General features: G+C 35.8%; 1 protein-coding gene across 1 annotated transcript in view; it reads right to left on the bottom strand.

The window, feature by feature from the left end:
• slc6a9 (solute carrier family 6 member 9) overlaps positions 1-23,942 on the bottom strand; it is a 163,625-nt gene that overhangs the window by 105,175 nt on the left and 34,508 nt on the right. The window contains exon 2 of the mRNA XM_028811277.2: positions 7,750-7,940. Within this exon, the coding sequence (XP_028667110.2) occupies positions 7,750-7,779 (30 nt within the window). The 5' untranslated portion in view covers positions 7,780-7,940. The remainder of the gene's footprint in view (positions 1-7,749; positions 7,941-23,942) is intronic.

Genomic DNA, 23,942 nt, shown 5'->3' with positions numbered 1-23,942 from the left:
AGTTCTATATTTGTTCACAAAAAATAATGATACAAGTTCCATTGCCTCTGTTAATTTTATTGAACAATAGGTTATGATTTATGCCACAATGATTTATTGCTTTTATATGTTATATAAAACTACAAAAATGGGGATGGATGGATGGATGGATATTTTTTGCCCCCCCAAGACAAGCCAAATGCCCACCCACGCATGATGTTCTGGTCACACCTCTGGTCCAGCGTAAGAAAGAGGGTTGCAAATATCATTGCTGATCCGAATCACCCAGGGGATCACCTGTTCCAAATACATCCCTCTGACAAACATCTTCATGCAGTGAAAGCTAAAACAACTTGTCACCTAAACAGTTTTTTTTCCATGTGCAGTCATTCTTACTAATCAAACCAGCCACAGGGGATGCGAAAACCAGTGTGGTTCTTCCCAAGCCCAGATAAATGGGGAGGGTTACATCAGGAAGGGCATCCAGTGTAAAATTTTGCCAGATCATCATGCAGACAACAATACAGATTTCTATACCGGATTGATCGAGTCCCGGGTTAACAATGACCGCCAACCAGTATCATAAGCCAAAAGGGTGCTGGCGGGAATTGGGCTACTGTTAGCCAAAGAAGGAGAAGAAGAGGGGGGAGATGAGGAGAGGAGGAAGGTAAAGAGAGTGGAACTGAGGGTAAGAATGTTGAATGTTGGCAGTATGACTGGTAAGGGGACAGAGTTAGCCAATATGATGGAGAGAAGGAAGGTTGATATATTGTGCGTGCAAGAGACTAAGTGGCAGGGGAATAAGGCCAGGTGGATTGGAAGTGGATTCAAATTGTTCTATCACGGTGTGGATAGGAGGAGAAATGGGGTTGGGATTTTTCTGAAGGAATAGTATGTCAATAGTGTTTTGGAGGTGAAAAGAGTGTCAGACAGAGTAATGATTATGAAGCTGGAAATTGGAGGTGTGATGATGAATGTTGTTAGTGCAAATACCCCTTAAATTGGGTGTGCGATGGATGAGAAAGAAAATTTCTGGAGTGAGTTGGATGAAGTGATGGACAGTGTACCCAAGGGACAGAAAGTGGTGATTGGAGCAGATTTCAGTGGATATGTTGGTGAAGGGAACAGAGGAGACAAAGAGGTGATGGGTAGGTATGGTGTCAAGGAGAGGAATGAAGAAGGTCAGATGATACTGGATTTTGTAAAAAGGATGGGCATGGCTGAAATTAATACATATTTTAAGAAGAGGGAGGAATATAGGGTGACGTACAAGAGTGAAGGAAGATGCACACAGGTAGATTATATCCTATGCAGAAGAGTCAATCTGAAGGAGATTAAAGACTGCAAAGTGGTAGCATGGGAAAGTGTAGTTAGACAGCATAGGATGGTGGTCTGTAGGATGACGTTGAAGATCAAGAAGAGGAGAAGAGTGAGGGCAGAGCCAAGGATCAAATGGTAGAAGTGTGACAGTGGTGAGGTCTGCGGTAGGAGGTGGGATTACATCAGGAATCGTCTCTGAGCCCTTTCTTATTTGCAATAGTGATGGACAGGTTGACAGATGAGATTAAACAGGTGTCCCCTTGGACTATGATGTTTGCTGATGACATTATGATCTGTAGCAAGAGTACGGAGTAGGTTGAGGAGACCCTGCAGAGGTGGAGATATGCTCTAGAGAGGAGAGGAAAGAAGGTCAGTAGGAACAAGACAGAATACATGTGTGTGAATGAGAGGAAGGTCAATGGAATGGTGAGGATGCAGGGAGTAGAGCTGGCGAAGGTGGATGAGTTTAAATACTTGAGATCAACTGTATAGAGTAATGGGGATTGTGGAAGAGAGGTGAAAAAGAGAGTGCAGGCGGGGTGGAATGGGTGGAGAAGGGTGTCAGGAGAAATCTGTGACAGACTGTTATCAGCAACAGTGAAAGGGAAGATCTACAGGTCGTTAGTGACACCAGCTTTGTTATATGGGTTGAAGACAGTGGCACTGACCAGAAAACAGGAGACAAAGAGCTGGAGGTGGCAGTGTTAAAGATGCTAAGATTTACATTGGGTGTGACGAGGATGGACAAGATTAGAAATGAGTACATTAAAGGGTCGGCTCAAGTTGGACAGTTGGCAGACAAAGTCAGAGAGGCGAGATTGTGTTGGTTTGGACATGTGCAGAAGAGAGATGCTGGGTATATTGGGAAAAGGATGTTAAAGATAGAGCTGCCAGGCAAGAGGAAAAGAGGAAGGCCTAAGAGATGATTTATGGATATGGTGAGAGAGGACATGCGGGTGATGGGTATGACAGAGCAAGATGCAGAAGACAGGAAGATATGGAAGAAGATGATCTGCTGTGCCAACCCCTAATGAGAGCAGCCAAAAGAAGAAGAAGAATAAGTTATTCTTACTAATGAGGTCTGAGCTCCTACTCAGTATTATGTACCCGTATACCTGCACACTAGACTGCCTGGACATTTTAATCTTAGTATCTCATCTTATTTTTTGCATTGCCCTTGTATGATGCATCATAGTTTATCACTTTATATTTTATCTTCATATATTTATCTTTTGTATTCTGTGTTGTCCTTGTATGTTGCACCAATACTATCAAGATAAATTCCTAGTGAACATTAATGTACCTGGCCAATAAATTGAATTCTGATTCTGATTAGCTGTTGAGATGTAAATAAAAGCTGTTGAATTGTATAGCTAATTTGAAAATAAAAACTGTTAGTACTAAAGCCACAACCCCTCCTGTTCCCTACCTTTAATCACAATGCACTTTATAGAGAAAACAAGATGTCAGTATAGCTTCCTTGCCATGTTAATCCGATGAATAAAATTTGGACAAAGGAATCAAATGAATTATAACAAAGCAACCTCTGACAGACCAATTAAAAAGGTTTGTGTAATACTTCCTCTACTGTCATCTTGTTTTATTCTAAAAATGAACATGATGAGAAGCAATATAACAAGTGTTCCCACACAGGCACGTTTAATAGTACAAGCATGGAAGGAGGAGTAAGATTATTGTCAAGTAGAAAGCAAAGAAAGCAGAGATAAAGAATACATTAGTGAGACGAAGATAATGGAGTGTATAGTATGGGCATTTTAAGAAAAGAGGTGTCAGAACTTTATTGAATTTGGGTGACAATATGATGAGCACAATAAACAATGTTTATTATTATATAAAACAGTTGTCTGTGTCAGTGATCTCTATCTGTTTCAATCATTAAGTCCATTTATGTTATTGCTTACAGCTGGGCTGCTTTTTCTGCTTACATGTTGTGGTGTGCAGAGTTGTGTGCTGTTCACCTTGTTAGTTTTTGAAAAAAAAAGTGAGTTTTTAAAGCTTTATTTTTAAAACCAAAGCATTTGTGCATTTACAGTTTTCTCTCTGGCTTCCTACTAGAACACAACAAAAGTGCAATGATGAAAGAAAAAGGCATCCTAGTAGCAAACAGGAATACACATTCGGTACATACAAAAACCCACCTCCTAATATTTAACCACCAATCAGCTATATAAACATACGTCTGTTGCTAGCAGATATCCAAAAGCTCGGTACAGCTCATGTGACCTTCCACTGCTCGATAGAACATGTAAAACTTGGCTGAAAATGAAATCTGCCAATTTTGACCTGCTGTTATCTGACACTAAGTTCACAAGTCCATGTACATGTTTCTAATTGTTTATATAAACATTTTTTACCAAATTTCTAGGATTTTAACATGCCCAGCTGTTTTAAAAATAAAACATTGACATAACTTGTTTTAGTTCATACCTGAGATGCAAAATATGATGATGTTTAAGGCAAATACTGATAAAAAAATAAAAGCCACTAATACTGTAAATATAAGATTTAGAATATAGAAATAAGCAAGTTTGGAAATATGGAATATTGTTACACAAATCCATCTGGATTTTGTATTAAAATGCATTAATGCTTCATTTTAGTTGTCAGTTTCATAAATAATATATCACAAAAAATAACTGAAGCATATGTGAATATAAATATATTTCATTATTTTAGCAAAAGTTAAGTACATACTTTCTTTGCCAATAAGATTTTTTTTCCTGATACTACTTTTTTGATTGCATTTCTCCTTGAAAAAAACACATATTTAGCTGATTTATCTGGAGAAAAAGTGAATGAAAGGGTAACTATTTTGATCAATGATACATTATATACAAACTAGAAAAACGTGCATTTATGCCACTTCTCACAAAATTGACAAGAAGACCTTTAAGTTAAAAGGTCATCTGTTCAATGAATAGGAAAGAAAAGAAACAAATGAAACATGGGTCATAGCACCCTGGTTATTCATCTTGTGCCTATATAATGATGATATACATGATTATTTATATAGACTCTGAAATGCACTGAAAGAAAATACATTTTAAAAAGTATTCAAGGTCAAAAAAAGTATAAATAAACAGTTATTATTATCAGTTCAGGCCGTATTATTATACAGCACAAGTTATGATGAGTTGAAATCACCACAAGGAAGATTTGGAAACTTTGATACACTTAACTCCTATAGCCTCCTAAAGTTTGGAGCTATATCTTGTTACCTTAAGAGGGCCACATTCCAGAAAAAGGACAACAGCAGCCCCTGTAGCTGAAAAGTTTTTTTGCAGGCTCCACTTGCTTTGCATAGCAAGACAGCAGATGGTTCAGGTCATGGTCAGAACAATAGTTACCCAATTATTGTCACAACTCCTTTGCAAGCATTACTCCTCCATTAGAACTAAGAAAACGTTAAGATGGGTCAATTTCTGTGAGTCATTACAATGAGTGTAAAACAAAGGAAAAGGCATGCAGCATTTATTGAAACACTTTATAATGAGTCCATGGACATTGAATATAAATTTATATTCAATTAAATAACTTAAAATTCATCATACCTCATATTTCTTATTGATACCAATAACACTGACCCACACTTGCAAGATTCTACATTGAACTGAATTGTATTCACAGCCACAGTGATAAAAGAATTTTGAAAAAGGAAGTGGTGAAATATACTCTATTAAACTTTTGATTTTAAATATCTGACTATTTAAGATGTGCTCCTATACTGATGAACTGTTTAATACTTATGAATCATGCAGATGAACTTTAGTGTTAAAATAACAGACAGCCAAAGGGCTTGGCAGCTTCACAAGACTTTCTCATCCTTATAACTGTTCATTAATCTGACATCAATATGTCAATGAGCATTTAAACTACTAAGTCATCTTTCTTTGTAGGACCAATGACATATCTCTTCTTAAAAATTCTCATCTTAAACCAAGCATGCTTTATGACTAAGGTCAGGTGTTGGTCAAAGAAAATAATCTAAACAGTCACATTAATAATCTTCCAGAAGAAAATCCGGACAACTAAGGAAATAATGACATTACAGGACACTGTCAGCAACTAGGTTGCATTAAATAATGTCTTATACACTTAATTACAGGACTTTATATCTTCACCATATTTAAGAATACTACAATATACTGTATATTAAAATATTACTGAGAATGATTTCACATACAGTAATTTGATTTTGCCAAAAAATTTAGAAGATTTGAAATTGCCAACACAAATTTGGGCTGGATAGAGTCATTTCAACTACAACCCAAAAGAAAGAGAATCTGTCAGTCACCTTATGATCAGTAAAACCAAGCACATGATATAGATGCATATTGCCTTATGGACCTCATTGTTTCATAAGTTTTATGATTACTACAAAATGACAACTTGTTTTCTATTTAAGCATACCAAAAACATAACATAATATTCTCAAATTTGGTTGATCCAATTCAGGGTCACAAAGGTGCCAAATATCAATTTGTTAGAAGGAAACAGTCACCCAGTCTATTGTAGATTCTGGTCCATTGCACCCACTCTCACACAGACTCAGTCTAGGGTTTCCAGTCAACCTGACCAGCATGTTTTGAGAATGTGGGAGAAAAATCTGATGCAGACATAGGGAGACATTGCAAAATACACATAGAAAATAATTAGTTAGGGGGACTGCAACCAGAACACTGGTTCTGCAGGGTGTCACCCACTGTGCCACCCACCTGGCTATCTAAATATAATGTGATAAAATGTCAACATCTCTCATCTGAAGATACTTAATGGTGATAACACGTTAATTAACTTGCAAGAAAACACAACCATGCAAAATACACATAAATATAAACTACTGGCATAATAAAAGACTTTAGTGGGCAACACAACAAATTTTTGTGGTGAGTGCCAGTGTACAAATGGAATGGTCAAAATCACATCAAAAGCAGGGCAGCAGAGAATCACACTGAGGAAGCAGCAAAGTGTGACATAAAAGACTTATCAGCGAGTCCTGACTTTTCTGATGTTGATAAATTTTTCACATTGTGAATGTAAATGTAATTGTGATGATCATAGGCAGATAACATACATTATGTGTGACAAGAATAAATGTCAAAAATGGTCATATATATCCCTTCTTGACATTCTAAACTGACCTGCACAACACTAGGTGAAAGGTACATAGGCAATTTGATGTATACATTTTCTAAAGAAAAAAATACCTGAATTAAGGATCCATTCATCCATTTCTATAGTTTTTTTTTTCTCAAGGAGAGGGATATTCTTGTAAATTTCTTAATTCTTATGCAATAGCCAATGATCTCCAAAACATTGGAAAACTAACATTTTAATCACTAGTAAGTAATCTTCTTCTACCACTACAGGAGCTGAGTGAACCAACAGAGTCTGACACAACTTAAGAATCACAGGGTTTCACAGGGAACACTTATGCACACAATCTCACTTAGGTATCAGACCTAGTTCAAGTTTTAATCCTCTAAATTAATGCAACCTGGGCAATTTTGGGATGTGTGAAACAACTGAACCACTCCAAAAATCCACATACACACACATAGAAAACTTCATACTGATACTTCCTGGGTTGAAAATACTGTAGAATTTAGGTCTATGGAGCAAAGAGAAGGCAGCCCTAGTCACAATACCAATACAAAACAGAAGCATTATTTTAAAAAAAAATAAAAGCACATATGACAGTCAGACGTGGTTATGATACATAAGTATTGCACAACTACAGTATGTCAGTCTGTCTAAAAGATAATAGAAGTCATAAGTGTCTCAACAGGTAAGTATAAAAATGCAAGTAATAATAAATTAGATTATGGGATTTTTTTTTCTTCTTTCATTGTTAAAAATTGACAATGAGCAGAATCATTGCTAAAAACATTTCTAATAACATGAATTACTTTAGCCAAACATAAAATGGTGAACATTATGTCCCATTTACCCAATGTGAAATTGTACATTTACAAATGACTTTCACAAAGATTACGTTGGGGAGTCTACGCCAATGAGTACATTCAGACAAGGGAAGGGGTACAGCCTAGTGGTTAAACTGAGATTCAGCAGCTTTGACATGCTAATTGAACTTATTGAAGAAGTCTTCAAAGCAATAAGCAGAATGAATACTAACAACATTTCGATTAATGTGACTTTCTCCAACCAACCTTAAAATTGTGAACAATGTTTATATATTAAATATATACATTACCATGGAAAAATTGCAAAATAAAAATATTTTTATGATCCCATTCAGACTCATTAGCATAAGGCCACTGCATGTGACCCTAGATTAATTTATGAATATTCAAAATCTTGCATCAGTTAACCCTAAACTTCCACAGTGATGTATAAGGCCTTTAGTCTGAGGATGAAGAGTTAATGGTGAGCAAAAAGGGATCTAATATGAGAATAAAATGTGCTTACCTGTAAAGCTTCACACTCTTTTTCCCCCATTGCCTTAGCGGGGAAGCGTATGAGTTACCAAAAATTGTTTTCTTTGGATGCAATGGTTTTGATAAATCTTGCAGCGATCCTCTTCAGCGTTGCTTTTGTCACTTCCTCAAATGAAGTTGGTTCTATCCTTCATAATAAAATTCTTCAAAGTCACAGTATTTCTGAATAGTGGAGAAAAGAATAGGTACAAAAATAAATAAAAACAAAGAATAAGGTTAAACCCCGTAGAAAAATACTAAATACCAACTGCCAGCATACCAAATTAGTAAGTGATATGTGTCTGTTGTAGGCTTCCATTGTTCACGTATTGTTAGTTTACAATTACTGAAATGACTAGCACAGGTAATATTAATTGTATATGCCACCTTCCTATAGTGCATACAACTACAATTGCACAGTTCCTTGCAAGTACAGAGGTACCTTGGAACATAAACTTGATCCATTCCAGAAGGCTAGTCGAGTTTTGATTTGCTTGAATTTCGAATTGAATTTTCCCATAAGAAATGTAAATAGGATTGATCTGTTCTAGACCCCAAATAATTAGTTATGTACATATATAGGTATAATAAGCAATGATAAATATTTTAAAACCATTGAAATCAATGCACAGAAGAGATCAAACACATAAAACAAATAGAAATGTATCAAACTTCATATATCAACCTTACTTTTTTGTAAGTGATTACTGTCTCCTGCTTTTTGTTTCTGGTGGATCCACACTAACTGTAACTTTTCTACTTCAGTTTTGATAATGTTTTGACACCTTTTGCAACAATAGCACCTTTAGTTGCATCTTTATTTTATCAAAAATGGCCATCCAATAATCTTCCGCAAGAGCTGACACACGTGACCACTTTCATGTTTCATTATTATTTCCTTTTTTTAGCTCAATTGTAACACATACAAGCTTCCTCTTCGCTTTGATACTCTCACTGCTAACGTTTTTAGGGCCATGGTAATTACTGTCAATAGGAAAAATGCCAAAAAAAAAGCAAAAAAATAACAAGATCACATAGACAGCTTCAGAACGTATTTACAACAAGAGATCTGTGGCAATACTGAGGCTGTGTCATAGGCATATACAGCATACATAGGCATGTTTGGCTTTCTCTCATGTTCTGAATTATATGAGTCTGTAGACGTTAGTGTTCCAAGGTCCTACTGTATAGACCTATACTAAAACTGTTCATTTGTACACACACACACATTACCAATTAAAAGTTTTAGAACACCCCCATTTTTCCAGAAGGTCAGTGGTCAAAGTAAGCAACTGCTACTTTGAGCTGTAAAGAGGAGACTGAGCTGCGGGTCTGACAGGTCGAGTGGCAGTAATGAATGCCATTACTAAAACTGCAAAAAAAAAAAAAGAAAAAGAGGCTTGCCTGGACCATGATCCACCACCAATCTCAATGTTCTCAGAAATTAAAGCATAAATCAAATAAACAATTGGAGATATGGATACTGCATAACTGTTAAGCTGTGAGTGAAGTTGTGGTCCTATACAAAAAACTGTTGACTACCAGAACATTTTCTCCTGATTCTGTTGTGGCTTTAGAACTGCGAGACCTGTCCCTATAAGAGTTTGCTCCAGTTTTGAAGTTCCTTTTGATGGTGTAGTAAGCTGTACACACTGACACCTTGTCGTTCTTTGCAGTTTCTTTAAAGGAAAGTCCTACACTTTCAAGGGTTATAAAGGTCTGTCTACCTTCCATTGTTATATTGCCTTTTGCGCTTATGGTAGCAACATGCAGTGCAATATTGTACAAATAATGTTTCAGAGGGTGTAACAACACATTGTGTTCCAGAACTGCTTTCAGACAGGCAGAGGGTTTGTAAGTAATCAACCAAAGTTAGAACACCTATAGGAAATGTTTGTATCAACTTCAAGGCTTAATTGCTTCAGTAAAGAAATCTTCTGTTAGCCCATTGCCTGTTTCCCGAAACAGGCATTTTTGTATAATTTTGAAATTGATATTATTTTTCAGTTCTTGGTAACTAAAACTTGTTTTAATGTCTGACAGTTTACTACTTACATTTGTACAATTTCAGGCCATTCACTGGACTATACATTTTAATAAAAAATATACAGGTGCTGGTCATAAAATTAGAATATCATGACAAAGTTGATTTATTTCAGTAATTCCGTTCAAAAAGTGAAACTTGTATATTAGATTCATTCATTACACACAGACTGATGTATTTCAAATGTTTATTTCTTTTAACTTTGATGATTATAACTGACAACTAATGAAAGTCCCAAATTCAGTATCTCGGAAAATTAGAATATTGTGAAAAGGTTCAATATTGAAGGCACCTGGTGCCACACTCTAATCAGCTAATTAACTCAAAACACCTGCAAAAGCCTTTAAATTGTCTCTCAGTCTAGTTCTGTAGGCTACACAATCATGGGGAAGACTGCTGACTTGACAGTTGTCCAAAAGACGACCACTGACACCTTGCACAAGGAGTGCAAGACAAAAAAGGTCATTGCTAAAGAGGCTGGCTGTTCACAGAGGTCTGTGTCCAAGCATATTAATAGAGAGGCGAAGGGAAGGACAAGATGTGGTAGAAAAAAGTGTACAAGCAATAGGGATAACCGCACCCTGGAGAGGATTGTGAAACAAAACCCATTCAAAAATGTGGGGGAGATTCACAAAGAGTGGACTGCATCTGGAATCAGTGCTTCAAGAACCACCACGCACAGACGTATGCAAGACATGGGTTTCAGCTGTCGCATTCCTTGTGTCAAGCCACTCTTGAACAAGAGACAGCGTCAGAAGCGTCTCGCCTTTGGACTGCTGCTGAGTGGTCCAAAGTTATGTTCTCTGATGAAAGTAAATTTTGCATTTCCTTTGGAAATCAAGGTCCCAGAGTCTGGAGGAAGAGAGGAGAGGCACAGAATCCACATTGCGTGAGGTCCAGTGTAAAATTTCCACAGTCAGTGATGGTTTGGGGTGCCATGTCATCTGCTGGTGTTGGTCCATTGTGTTTTCTGAGGTCCAAGGTCAACGCAACTGTCTACCAGGAAGTTTTAGAGCACTTCATGCTTCCTGCTGCTGACGAACTTTATGGAGATGCAGATTTAATTTTCCAACAGGACCTGGCCCTGCACACAGTGCCAAAGCTACCAGTACCTGGTTTAAGGACCATGGTATCCCTGTTCTTAATTGGCCAGCAAATACGCCAGACCCAACAATTCAGAAGAGCTGAAGGCCACTATCAGAGCAACATGGGCTCCCATAACACCTGAGCAGTGCCACAGACTGATCGACTCCATGCCACACCGCATTGCTGCAGTAATCCAGGCCAAAGGAGCCCCAACTAAATATTGAGTGCTGTACATGCTCATAATTTTCATGTTCATACCTTTCAGTTGGCCAACATTTCTAAAAATCCTTTTTTTGCATTGGTCTTAATTGATATTCTAATTTTCCGAGATACTGAATTTGGGACTTTCATTAGTTGTCAGTTATAATCATCAACATTAAAAGAAATAAACATTTGAAATACATCGGTCTGTGTGTAATGAATGAATCTAATATACAAGTTTCACTTTTTGAATGGAATTACTGAAATAAATCAACTTTGTCATGATATTCTAATTTTATGACCAGCACCTGTATATTGTCCTGCACACAAGCATGGGGAGTGTCTCATGGGTTGTGGTGAAATGAAACACGGGGAAGATTAATGAAGTTGTACATTTCAGCTTGAGGAGAAGTCCCTGGAAGAATTTTGACATCTATTTCACCTCATCGCCACTAGCCCTGCCCCTTCCAGTTGAGTTGGTAAATCGGAGGACAGGACAGGGCTTAATCATACAAAGCTTAAGGGCTTTTAACCCTGGCAATCAGACCATTATTTTGCATAGAGTCCCAAGCCTTTTGGAGTTTCTTTGTGAATTCTTTACTATATATATTTTCTTTCCTTTTAATATATCACTTTAACTATGGTGATGTACAGTGCTGTGGAAGTGCTTGCCCCTTCCTTTCATCCACTGTTTTGCATATGAATAGTCTTAGACCTTTAGACAAAATACAATAATAGAAAAACCCTGATTCCAGTTTGGAGTTGGCCCTAGTGGATCATCTTTTTCCATAATTGACTTGTCGGCCTATAGAATATTATTCCAAAAAACTTGGGAATCATTGGCCATTTCTTTGAAAACGCAAGACTGGCACTGATACTACTCTGGGATAGCAGAGGTTTCCTCTGGCTACTATTTGATGAATCACATTTTTACTCTGTCTTATTGTGGAGATATGAACTATACATTTAGCTGAGGCTAGAGAGGACTGCAATCTTTTGTAAGTTCTCCTGGGATCCTCTTTAATTCCTTGAATGAGCCATCACAGTTTCCTTGGAATACTTTTTATTAAAAGATTCACTACTGTTCCAAACCTTCACCATCTGCCAATAATGACTCTCACTATGATATAGTGAAATCCTAGAGTTGCTATGTGAATTTCCCCTTGGGATTAATAAAGTATCTATCTATCTATCTATCTATCTATCTATCTATCTATCTATCTATCTATCTATCTATCTATCTATCTATCTATCTGTCTGTCTGTCTGTCTGTCTGTCTGTCTGTCTGTCTGTCTGTCTGTCTGTCTGTCTGTCTGAAGAGTTCTAGAGTTGTAGAAATGGCTTTACCAGACTTTCCCAATTGGTAAGTTTAAAAAAATTTTTTACTCATCTCTTCTGGAATTTCCTTTGATCAAGGAATACTGTTCTCCTAGAAACCTTGTGGTGACTAACCACTCTTATGGCAAGGGTAATGTATGATGAGGTTTAGATACATAAGGGCTGGCTAAAATCAGGGATGCCTGTGTTTAGTCGGTTTGACGTCTGTCAGCTGCATCAGTGAGTGACTATGAGGCAATTACCTTTTCACGCAGACAACACAGGTGTTGGATAAAATTATTAGATTAGACAAACTTTATTAATCCCATAGGGAAATTCAGGTGCATACAGCAGAAAAAAACATTAAAAACAAGGATACAGATTCACAGGGCAAATACAGCCAATCAATTGCCTGGCTGCTTTTATTGAATGTTTATTTAGATTCCATGCATAATTACATTTCAGCAACAAAACTTACTAATCAAATAGAATCCAGAAGCAGAAAGGCACTTTCTTCTTTAGTGAAATTAAAGAAAAAAAAGGACTTAATAAAAATAAGTGTTTAAACTAAATATCTAAATTAAATAGAGAAGTTACAGGATATTAGTTAAAGTTTGTGATTAGCAATACATAAGGTTAACGAATATGTTTAAGGTAAAGTTAAGTCATTTGCTTAGTTGTTTAGTGATATATGCAGTGTTGTTCAGCAGAATGTATACTACTAAGATTAATAAAAGTCAATTTCAATTATGACATTATCAAATAATTGAATTTTTTGTTTGGTCATTTACTAAGAGTACAACGTTAATCGGCAGAAAATATATTTTTAAGGTTAGTGAAGGGCATTAGAAATTGGTGTAATAGTTAGCAATGATCACTAAAAAAAGTGTTCTTACCAGATTGGTTACATATGGAAGGAAAAAAAAAGTGTATAAAATACAGTCGCTTCCTCTTAATTGGGACACATTAGAACTAGGACATTTTGTCCTAATTAAGCGGCTGCCCCAATTAAGCGAATTCCACATAAAATTAAACAATTAATAATTTTCTTTCAATATTTTAATACAATTATTGAACCCAAATATACATTATAAGAAAATAATATAAGTTGTGAAGAAAAAATAATAATAAATTCTAAAGTAAAATAATTAGGTATGTACATACAATTTAATGCTGCAAAAATGCATCAAGTGTAATCTGTCTTTTCTTTTAGTAAATTTGTACTTTGTCCTTTGCAGTTCATCTTTTCTGTAATGCCCATTCCTCACGCAGTTGATTTTCTTCTTGTATGAGATGCACTATGGTATATTTTGGTACACCAGTTATCTCAGCGAGCCTACGATGGCTTGTATTAAATGGCTGGCTTTTAATTTTATCCAGCAAAGCAATTTTACTTGAAAGTGGAAAATAATTTCTTGACATCTTGGCAAGGGTTATAATTTTATAAATAAAAATACAAAAAAAAGTTTACTTATACATTATACGTACACGCGAGGTGGTGTAGGGGTAACTGAATACGGTTCGGTAGTGGTGACGGTAGACTATTAAGCAGACATGTGCTACTCCACTCTAAGATTGTACTATCTAAACTTACCAGTGCTTCTTCGACGGGCGACGATAGATGACTGACTTGCAGCACGCGTCTGCTACTGTCCCAATTAAGCGGAATGTTGTCCCAATTAAGTGTTTAAATTATGTATTAGTTTATTATTTTGGTTTTCATTCCTTGAGATTTGGCCCAAATAAGCGGCTGCCCCAATTAACCGGTGGCCCAATTAAGCGGAATCGGCTGTATATGAAATTTGAAGCTCGCCTACAGACAGGCTGAAGATATGCCACCTGATGGATACACGATTTACGAAGAACAAACTGAAACATTGTAAGATAACTTTAGGTCCTTATGGGTGTTGTGAGTCTGAGTTTTTAGACATCCAGAATTCATTTTTATTTGTTTTGGTACCAATTTGATCTGGTTTGTTTTTTTGTTGAGACTGTATTTATTATTATTGCTTAGAGGTTGGGGTGTGCCAGTAGGTGATTTATTTTAATAGAATATATAAGAAAAATATTGATGGCAGAAAGTTATACTTGCAGATCACTTCATTTCCAGGAGTAGCCTATAGAATATACATAAGTGTAATGTACTTTTATCCGTTTAAACAAATGATGCAAATTTATATAAATAAACACTTTACTGCAAGCAATAGCCTATAAATAACAAATAAGTAAAAAACTACAAAGTTGTAACTGTCTATAAAAAATTAATTAGAACAAAATTACAATCAGACATTTTAAAAAACCTGTGGCATCTGAATAGTCAGGCCAAAGACACAGGAGCTATGGTCATCAACGGAAGAAAAGTTTCAGTATGACTGCAAGTTGCTCATATTTGAAAAATTTTACCACTACTATTTCAAAGTAATGCCAGCAAATAAAATCTTTTAAGGTTTCTGGCTCTCTTTTACCTTCTGTTTTGAAACTACAATGAGTCTAATCTGCAGAAGTTCCATTGCCTTTGAAATAATATCCATTTTGTTTTTTATTATTCCTACATAAGGCCTCTAAAATGGACAGCATCATTTTCCAAGGCAATTGTGCCAAAAGTCTGTAACCATAACTAAAGGCAGAAGAATGTTATCCATTGAAATATGGATGTACCAAAATATTCACAGAAAAGAATAAATAAATAATTTAAAATGGCATAATCGGTATTTGAGCAAATTAAGAAAAGTACAGAATGTTTTGGCTAAATATCTGACAATGTTTCCATTGCAGTGGTGTTTTGGTTATGAATGAGACTTTCAAGTAACACTTCCCATTCTGTAGGCAACAATGGAAACATCAAACAACATTGTATTGTGGGGTGTGGACGCCAAGTTTAGAGGATTCTACTGGTTTGCTTGGGAGGAACAACAGTATCACTTAAAACCAAAATGCTTTTACAAAAGCAAAAGTAAATGAACAAAGGAAATACTGGGACAAACTGAATCTTGATGCAAAGCAAAACTATTAAACAAGTTGAGCTTATTAAACAAAGTTTACACATTGAATTCAGTGCATACAGTTTTAAAAATTATAAATCACATGAACCACACGAGCAATTTATTAATGGCTAGGTGCAAGATGTTCAGATTTAAAAGCCAATAAACTGCGACCACACAGTCATTCTAGCCAAGGTAAGATGGACAAGCTGCTGGTACTTCTTCATCTACCCATCATCAATTTAAGGGGCATGTCACAGCAGTGAGCTGGTTAACAGTCTACTGACATAAGCCTGCCAGGCAGTGACACCATCACATCACTATTATGATAATGTTTTTGTTGCTGTCCCAGCTATTTTGTTTGTTTTTTAGTTTGAATGTGGCCATGTTGTTTGTGGTAACAGTACAAGTTGCTAATTATGTGATCATCACACCATTACACATTTAACATCATGGCACACACAATTAAAAGCTGGTGGCATCCAGAGCTCCATGTCCAAGCTTTGGATTCTTTTTATTCTAACATGTCTTTCATTAGCATTAGTGAAAGCTAAAAGGTGCTTCTGTGAAGACTTTAATGTCTTAGGACTTCTTGCTCTGTTAGCTTCGCCGTCTGTATTTTGTGGTACTGCCATTGGCAATTGGTTTACTTTCTGACGTCACAGTATTCCAGACCCTCGCCTGCTTCTTGGCTAAAAATCAGACTATCCTTTTATTATTTTCTTTTGGTCACACTTGTTCAGTATGATATATCTAACCTATGGCACTTCTTGTCATAACTACAGGCTTCCTCCAAATGTTTGTGAGAGCGAAAGACACATTAACAGGGATGGTTTTAGTATTTTTAATTTGGATGCAATTCTGGAAGAACACACTCAAAGGGAGTGTGAGCACCACGCCTGTTGCAGTCAAACACACATATAGACACACACACATACACACAATGTCAATCTAAAAAAAAAAATTGAAATATGATAGAAGCGATCATGTAAAATTGGCATATTGCCAATTCTTTTTTTCTAGAATTTCTGAAGGATTTTATAGTAATTAAATGGATGGTGTTAAGTAACAAAGCTGAAGCTCCATCTCAAACGAATGGCACAATGCAACCTATTGGCACTTATGACACGGCAAGTACATCAGTTTCCACTTAAAAAAAAAATATTCTACTATAGAGTGAGCTAACTGACTTGAAAAGAGGATTCCTGTAACCTCAGTGGATATACAACTGATATAACCTAAGAGCTTGGCATGACATTATTAGGCAAAAATTCTTCAACAGTCTAGTTTCTCTCTGATCATTCATAAACATACATACAAATATTTAACAAGAACAACAAAAGTGACTTGTTAGAAAAGAACAACAACTCTGTATTTGTGATGTATTCTTACAGGATATTTCTAAAACTGTACTTATTACAATAAATGTAGAGGAGACATTTTCGTTATCTACATGTTGCAAGGCTACATTCTTTTAGATGTGATAAAATCTCAGGACAGCAAAACAATTTGAAAACTGAGTTAAAGGTTATTTTAACCTGTATACTCAGGTAAATTTCTTAAAGGTATTAGTATTAACCAATGCTATTTTAAGAATAGTCATGGGCAAAAATGGTTGGTTCTGACATGCCCCTTGTTGGCATCTGATTCAAACAGATGACAATTTTTATTGTTTTTGCTTTCAAACTGATTAGTAACAGAAAAAAAACTTACATGGACCACATATTACAGTTACAGGTATCTAATGTAGCCAATTCTGAAATAGTGTTTCTTGGACCAAAAATCTCGCCTTGACCGTAGCACCAGGACACACTGTAAATATTTTAAAAGTGTAAATATTTTAAAAGAGAGATCATGCTTCTGATAAAATTTTATCTCAAAGCTGGCAACATTTTTGGCAGCACCAGCTATAAAGGGTGAATGACATGGACATAATGTTTCCACACATACACACCACTATGCCTATTTCATCATCATTTTCTAGGGTCAATTAAATACAAATTACCATATGTACAAAATAAACAAAAATAAAAAATCAGAATTCATCTTTCTAATACAGATTCAACATTGAAATTAAAAGCAATCACAAATTAGCTTTTAAAATAGCTAATGACAAATAAAGCTTATAAGCATGTTCACATTAAAGTGAAGGAACAATATTTTCATGATACCGGTAAACTGATGAATGTAGAAAATTTTCTATGTTTATTAAACTCAGTTAAACTGCAATGCAACATAGAAACCAGTATTAGTAATGAACAGATGATTACTAAAAGAAAGCACATAATATACAGAAACTTATGTTAAATAAAAGTTTTGGAAATTGCATTAGGCAATGTTTTCCATAATTTTTGAAGCCTAACAAATATTTGGCAATGCTTTTATAAAGAAATATACACTATTAATGTCAGAGAAGGAAATACACACAAAGTCCTGATCCACTAAAGATAACTTCTGAGTTAAATTTTTTTGTTAAGACTTTGCTTGTTTTAGCATTATGAAGACACCAAATGTTTAGTTTTCTTTTTTCTTTGTTAAAAATACACTGTACAGTATATAACTTTCCAAAGTGAGCAGCATGGTGGCACAGTGGTTTGTTCATGTAAGGCTGATAATTGTCTACATGTGTACCTGTGGGCGAATGCTTGAAAAGTGAGTACTGTGATGGTTGGTCTCCTATCCAAATTGGTACTTATCGTATATGAAATACTTCTAAAGCGGTGCTGGTTTTCTGTGACCATATACAGGTTTGGAAAATGGATGCACAAATGAATAGTATTATAGTATTCTCTTTCTAGAATATGTATTTATATTTGTCTGCACTAGCAATGTTCTGATGAGGTATTTCAAGGAGAACATTGATCACTGATTCCAAGTTACTAGAATTCACCTATTTCCATTTGTTTTCTTTATCCTTTTAATTTTTATTTTTTTATACCAAGCTTTGTCATAGCCAGCTGTGTATAAGTCTTATGTTCTATATCAAAGTGACATTTTTACAATTAAACTGCAGACCACAGGGGCTATTTGTTAATTTTTTAGTAACATTAAATTTGATAGGCTGATTGTTCAGTATCCATAAATTATACTAAAATTAATAAAATCACCTTAAGACATACTTTTTTAAATAATAAAACATGTAAACAATATTTAGATGTCAGAGGGGGACTTTTTTGTGCACTGGGTGGTTCCATTAGGCACCCATTGTTGGGACTGGGGGGTGAGAAGTTAAAAGGCTGTCTGCAGGATGTAGGTATTCGCCGTATTGCAAAGGAGTCACTTTGGCTGGTTGAGATTACAAACAATACCAAGTTGTGATAACAGAACTGTTCCTTCCTTGGAGGATGTCTGTATTTACCTGAAATTAACATGTTTGACAATATTGGTTTCTAATCAGCAGATCTGTATTCATTAATGGTTGGTAACAATACATTTTGTTAACTTGTGTTTTCATTAATTGTTAAACCCAGGAAATTTAGTTGTGCCATTGTTTAATCCGATTGACCAGAACTGATAATGGTAGGGACTGAAGGAGATTTAAACTTCTGGGCAGGAGATGGCAAGAGGGAGGAGCAAGGACAGTCCACAGAGAACGCTGCCAAGACACTCGGACAGAGCACAGGGGCTCGCAGGCAGACAAGGGTACGTGGTTGGCACGACGTGAGGCACAAGGACGGCAACACTTCCAGGGAGGAAGAGACAGCTCCACAAGGAGACGCCGGTTGTGGGTCCAGTGAGAGAGGGAAGCCGCATGAAAGGACCAAGCAAAGCTGACAGACGAAAAATGAGGCGTGCCTAGGTCACAGCAACACAAGGAGCCCAGAGTGGAAAAAAAAAGGAACGACGAAGAGACGCTGACAGGGATTCAACAATTTGACACAACTTCTGTTGGGAAACGAGTGTCCGGTGAACAGAGTGCATCCATGGACAGTTGAACGATTAAGTGTTGCGGTAACACAGTGCGCAAACTGGACTCTGCACCACTAAAGGTTGTATCTTCCAATTCTTGCTTTTAACGGACTTTTAGAGTGTGGACTGTGTGTTTTCCTTTTAAAAAAGGGAAATTCGTTCCTGATATGTTTAGATTTTGTTAGGATCGTTTATCTTTCTAATGTACTTTTTATTGTCTTGTGTAATAGAACTTACTATTGCTTTTTTCTGAAATTACTGTTGTGTCTTTCATTGTGTGTTAACTCACCGCCCAATTTAAAGAAACCTGTGTGCTATTATCAGTAAATTTCATGAGTTCCCAGTCTCTTAATAAAACTGGGTGGCGTAGTCGGATATTTTAATGGTGTCTAAGTTAGATTACCTGTAAGTGTGACCAGACACATGTCACATATACATAACACGTGTCACAAAAGAAAATATAATACTTGTCACAGTTACAGCCATAATTCTAATAAAATGCAAGACTAACATGCAACATAGAAGACTAACATGTTTAAACAAATAATTCAACCAAAATATATATATTTTTATGTTACTTCCCACTTTAGTTTGTAGTGTTGACTGATAATAATGTTAATCACATGTCTTCTTGGAGAAAGTACAGTACATGAAAAAGATTGTGACTGAATGGGACCAAACAGTGACTAATACTAGACAATGGTAAAAAATGTGAAAAACATCCATGGCAGAAAGAAAAAAAAATTGTCATACTACTTGCATTACATAACCCACATGTCCATTATCCATTCAAATGCTGAAGATCTACCTCTCCCCTCCTTCACAGGTCAAGAATCCTGTCTTCAATTCAAAAGTATAGTTATTATCTGAGTACATCTTTCCTGTTTATCTTGTATGTATAATAATATTTTAGCAAAAAACGCATGCATTGTGTGACACAACTTGCATGAGAATTTTTTTTCTTTTTTCCATGGACATTTTACATATTGTTTGCCATTGACCAGCATTGGTCACTGTTGGGTCCCGTTCAAACACAATCTTTGTCATTTACATTTACTTAATCCAAGAAAAATTAAAATTATTTTTTTTCTCAAAAAGTTTTAAACTCAAAGGAACATTTCTTAATGTCTGCTAAAAACTTGCCTCTTTCCTTCCACTCCAAGTTCAACTAGGCAATCTACAAAAACTCTCCATGCACAAAATCACTCCTCAGATTCCTTTTCTTAGTTTATTGCTCCACTTTCTTTAATGTAAAAGCCAAGATGTATTTAATCTCTCTTACAGTTTAACTGTGTTTACAGGAAGTTACAGCACCAAAATGACACTCTGCTTAAAATTGTAATACTTTTTAATCAACGAGTACTACAACTAAATTACCATGAGGCTAAAAAGGCAGATTATAAAAATACAGTTTTATGAGATCAGCTAATTCACCATGACTGATCAAGTTCTTGGGGTGAAAATCAGACACTCTTGACTGATGGCGTTGTATTTCAGCCAGAGTTTCTCTTATGGCTGGGTTCAAACTCTTGATTTTAGACTTTTTTGTTCATTGTTGACTCTTCGTATTCTTTATTCCTTATGCGTGTGTTATGTTCCTTGTATTTTGTGGATGATTCCCCAAGCACCTGGCTATCACTGCAAGGGACTGCCCTCAGCCCTATAAAGGTGGGGTCAACCCAAAATTCCTTGCAGTTCATTTGAATGAACTTGGAAGTGGTGAGTTGTTGGATTTGTGATATTTTCTGTGTTTATATTTTGTGTATTGCTGGATTTGTGACCTTTATGCTATGTTTTTTGACCACTGGAATACTGTATTGAATCTTTGTTTGCTATTGGATTGCCTTTATTGTTTAGGCAACTCCTTTTGCCTTTGTGCTCCTCTAAGTTGATTTTTGTTTTACAGAGCATTTTTGCATTAATAAATTATTTTATTCATAAAGATTCTACATGGCACTCTGTGTTACTTGCCGGGATTTTTTGTATTTCCTTCTCTAGTGGGCATTTCCAGAACTGTTTGGGCTTGTGTGCTTTGGGACTCTTGAGTATGTAACACATGGGCAGTCAATTGGATCATCACTAAACTACACATTTAATACGTCAATATAGAAAAAATTTAGTTTAATTGTAGATTTATACAGATAATGTAGAAGATGAAAGGGGAAAGTATAAACACAAATAATCAAAATAGTTTTCCTACAATAAAGCCTACCTAATACATAAAAAAAGATACTGCCAATGCTAAGGTATCTAACCCATTTACTTCATTTTTTCATTGTTTGTCTCATTTATTACCACTACTTTCTACTACTACATCTGCAACTACTAGTATACTACAAGGACTTGGAAAAACTAACATTCATACAAATAAACAAAATACATGAATATACCTAGCCAAGAAGTTAGAAACCAAATGTATATCTTCAAACTTGGACATTTTCTGACATTTGGAACTGGTTTAAATAGTGTTACGCAGATAACATTACACAGTACAACTTCTAGGAGAAACAGCATGACAGTGGACACCTACATCTTAGACACTAAACCACAACATGGCATCATGTATAATGAAAACAAGATGGTGTTAAGATAACAATAAAAAAAAACTACAAAACCTTGGGAAAAATAGATCTCTGGAAAAACTAACATGACAATAACACTGAGTGTGCACTTGCAATGGCAACTTTTGAACCCTTGCTTCATACCGAGTACCCTTGGAAGGATATAGAGAGAGAGGTCTATAAAAGATCCTACAGGGAGAAGGTATATGTAACTCCTGGATGCCAAGGGGCAGTCAATCCTGTATGTAACAGGGATGGCTTAACCACCATCCCACCAGGGTACAGTAGCAGACGTCTCACAGGTACTGCAGGAGTGTACGAGAATATAGATGTAATAGATGTTCTTCAAACTGATAAATTTCACCTGGGAGGAGTTATACATGACATCCCGAGTATCACTTACATTTGACAGGCCTATTACTACAGAGCTGGTGTCCACTCAAGCACTCCTACTTGCAAGTGCTTTAGAGTAACCTGTGGCATGGGGAGAATGTGGTAACTGCACAGAGACAGTGTACAGTATATGATTCAAACCCAGAACTCTGGAGCTGTGAATCCAAGGCACTAACCACTCTGATGGTTAGTAGTGTGTTCATAGTTTAATATTTGCATGGTATCATAGTAGGATAAAGTGGTGAGAAAACACAAATCATACTATACTTTTTCAAGGATGTTTTGCGGGAAGAAAACATGTAACATAACAAAACATTCTAAAACTTGCTTAAGCCAAAGAGCCTATTAAAACAGAATCAGGTGTAATATTTGGAAAAAAAATTTAAAAACTTGGACAGAATGGCATTCCATTGCAGAGTGCATCGTTGAACACACCAATTGCCACAATCATTCAAAATGGGTCAATTTAGAGTTACCAAGAAACCTAACACATACTTATACATCTTTGGGATACTGGAGGGAAAACCTCCAATACCTTCAGAAAAGCCAATGTAGACATGGTAAGAATATGAGACTGTACTGTGGTACAGTACTGAGACTGGATTTTCAGTTTGTTTTGAATATTGAAAACAGTAGTTTTAAGTATGTTGTAATTTTTTCATTCAACAAAACACTTCCAATTTCTTTTATCTCCTAATCAGTGCATTGAGAAAGAAGATTATGTGGTGGCTAATGGCTGTCCCTAAAAGAAAATACGACCAGTTTATAAAGCCTAGAATTGGACTTCCATACATGTTAAGTGGATTAGTCAAATCTGCACACAGTACAACAGCAATTCACTGTGCTCATTGTTCATATTCTCAGGAACAAAGCTATTGAACAACACATTCAGGATTAATGTGTCGTTTATTAATGGCCAGATCACCTATCAAGTAGCAACACTGTTGCATTATTTCAAGTTTAAAAAGTAAATGCTCTCTAATCATTCTACACATTTGATAAAATAGGGCTGCAATATTGGTCATACTGTAATGGAATTATAGACTGAGATAATCAGCTAACTGCAGGGGATTAAATGTTAGATCAGAGTCAGGTCACATTTTATGGACTATACAGCACAATCTAGACTGCTGAAAATCAATGGAAAACATTACCAAATATTCATAGAAATTATTTATAAAACCTAAGTATTTTAGTATTGAAAACTGTTAGTCAGTTATTTTATATTATAATTAATTCAATTATCTATAAAGAAGAGGAAAGTAAGTCATCCCCATAGTAATAAATAACAAAGTAATATTCCCATGAGTGGTGTGCAAAAATTCTATGTAAGGCCACCCATTTTAATACTTGGCATTACCTTGTGTCTTACTGTATATCAGAAACATGTGTACTTTAAAATAGTGTTTTGTATATTTCTATCAATTCCTGCTGAGCAAAATCACCAGTATTAAATTTGCTCTTGACCAGTATAGTAAATAGTTAATGTAACATTGCTAAACCAAAGAACAGCCATTTACCTAACCTCAAAAAATGACAACACTCTCAGTGGCATAGCAAAATATCTTAAGAAAAAACCTAGTTAAAGCTATAACATCCTCCAGAATCTTAAAGGTTGTTAAATCCTTACAAAGATGAAAAGCTGTAGGCCCACATAGATATCCATCTTAATTTTACATAAAAAATGTATAAC

This window comes from Erpetoichthys calabaricus, chromosome 10 (assembly GCF_900747795.2).
Source record: "Erpetoichthys calabaricus chromosome 10, fErpCal1.3, whole genome shotgun sequence".
Classification (NCBI taxonomy): domain Eukaryota; kingdom Metazoa; phylum Chordata; class Cladistia; order Polypteriformes; family Polypteridae; genus Erpetoichthys; species Erpetoichthys calabaricus.
The sequence above is the reverse complement of the archived record's forward strand: the minus strand, read 5'-3'. Positions and strand labels throughout refer to the sequence as shown.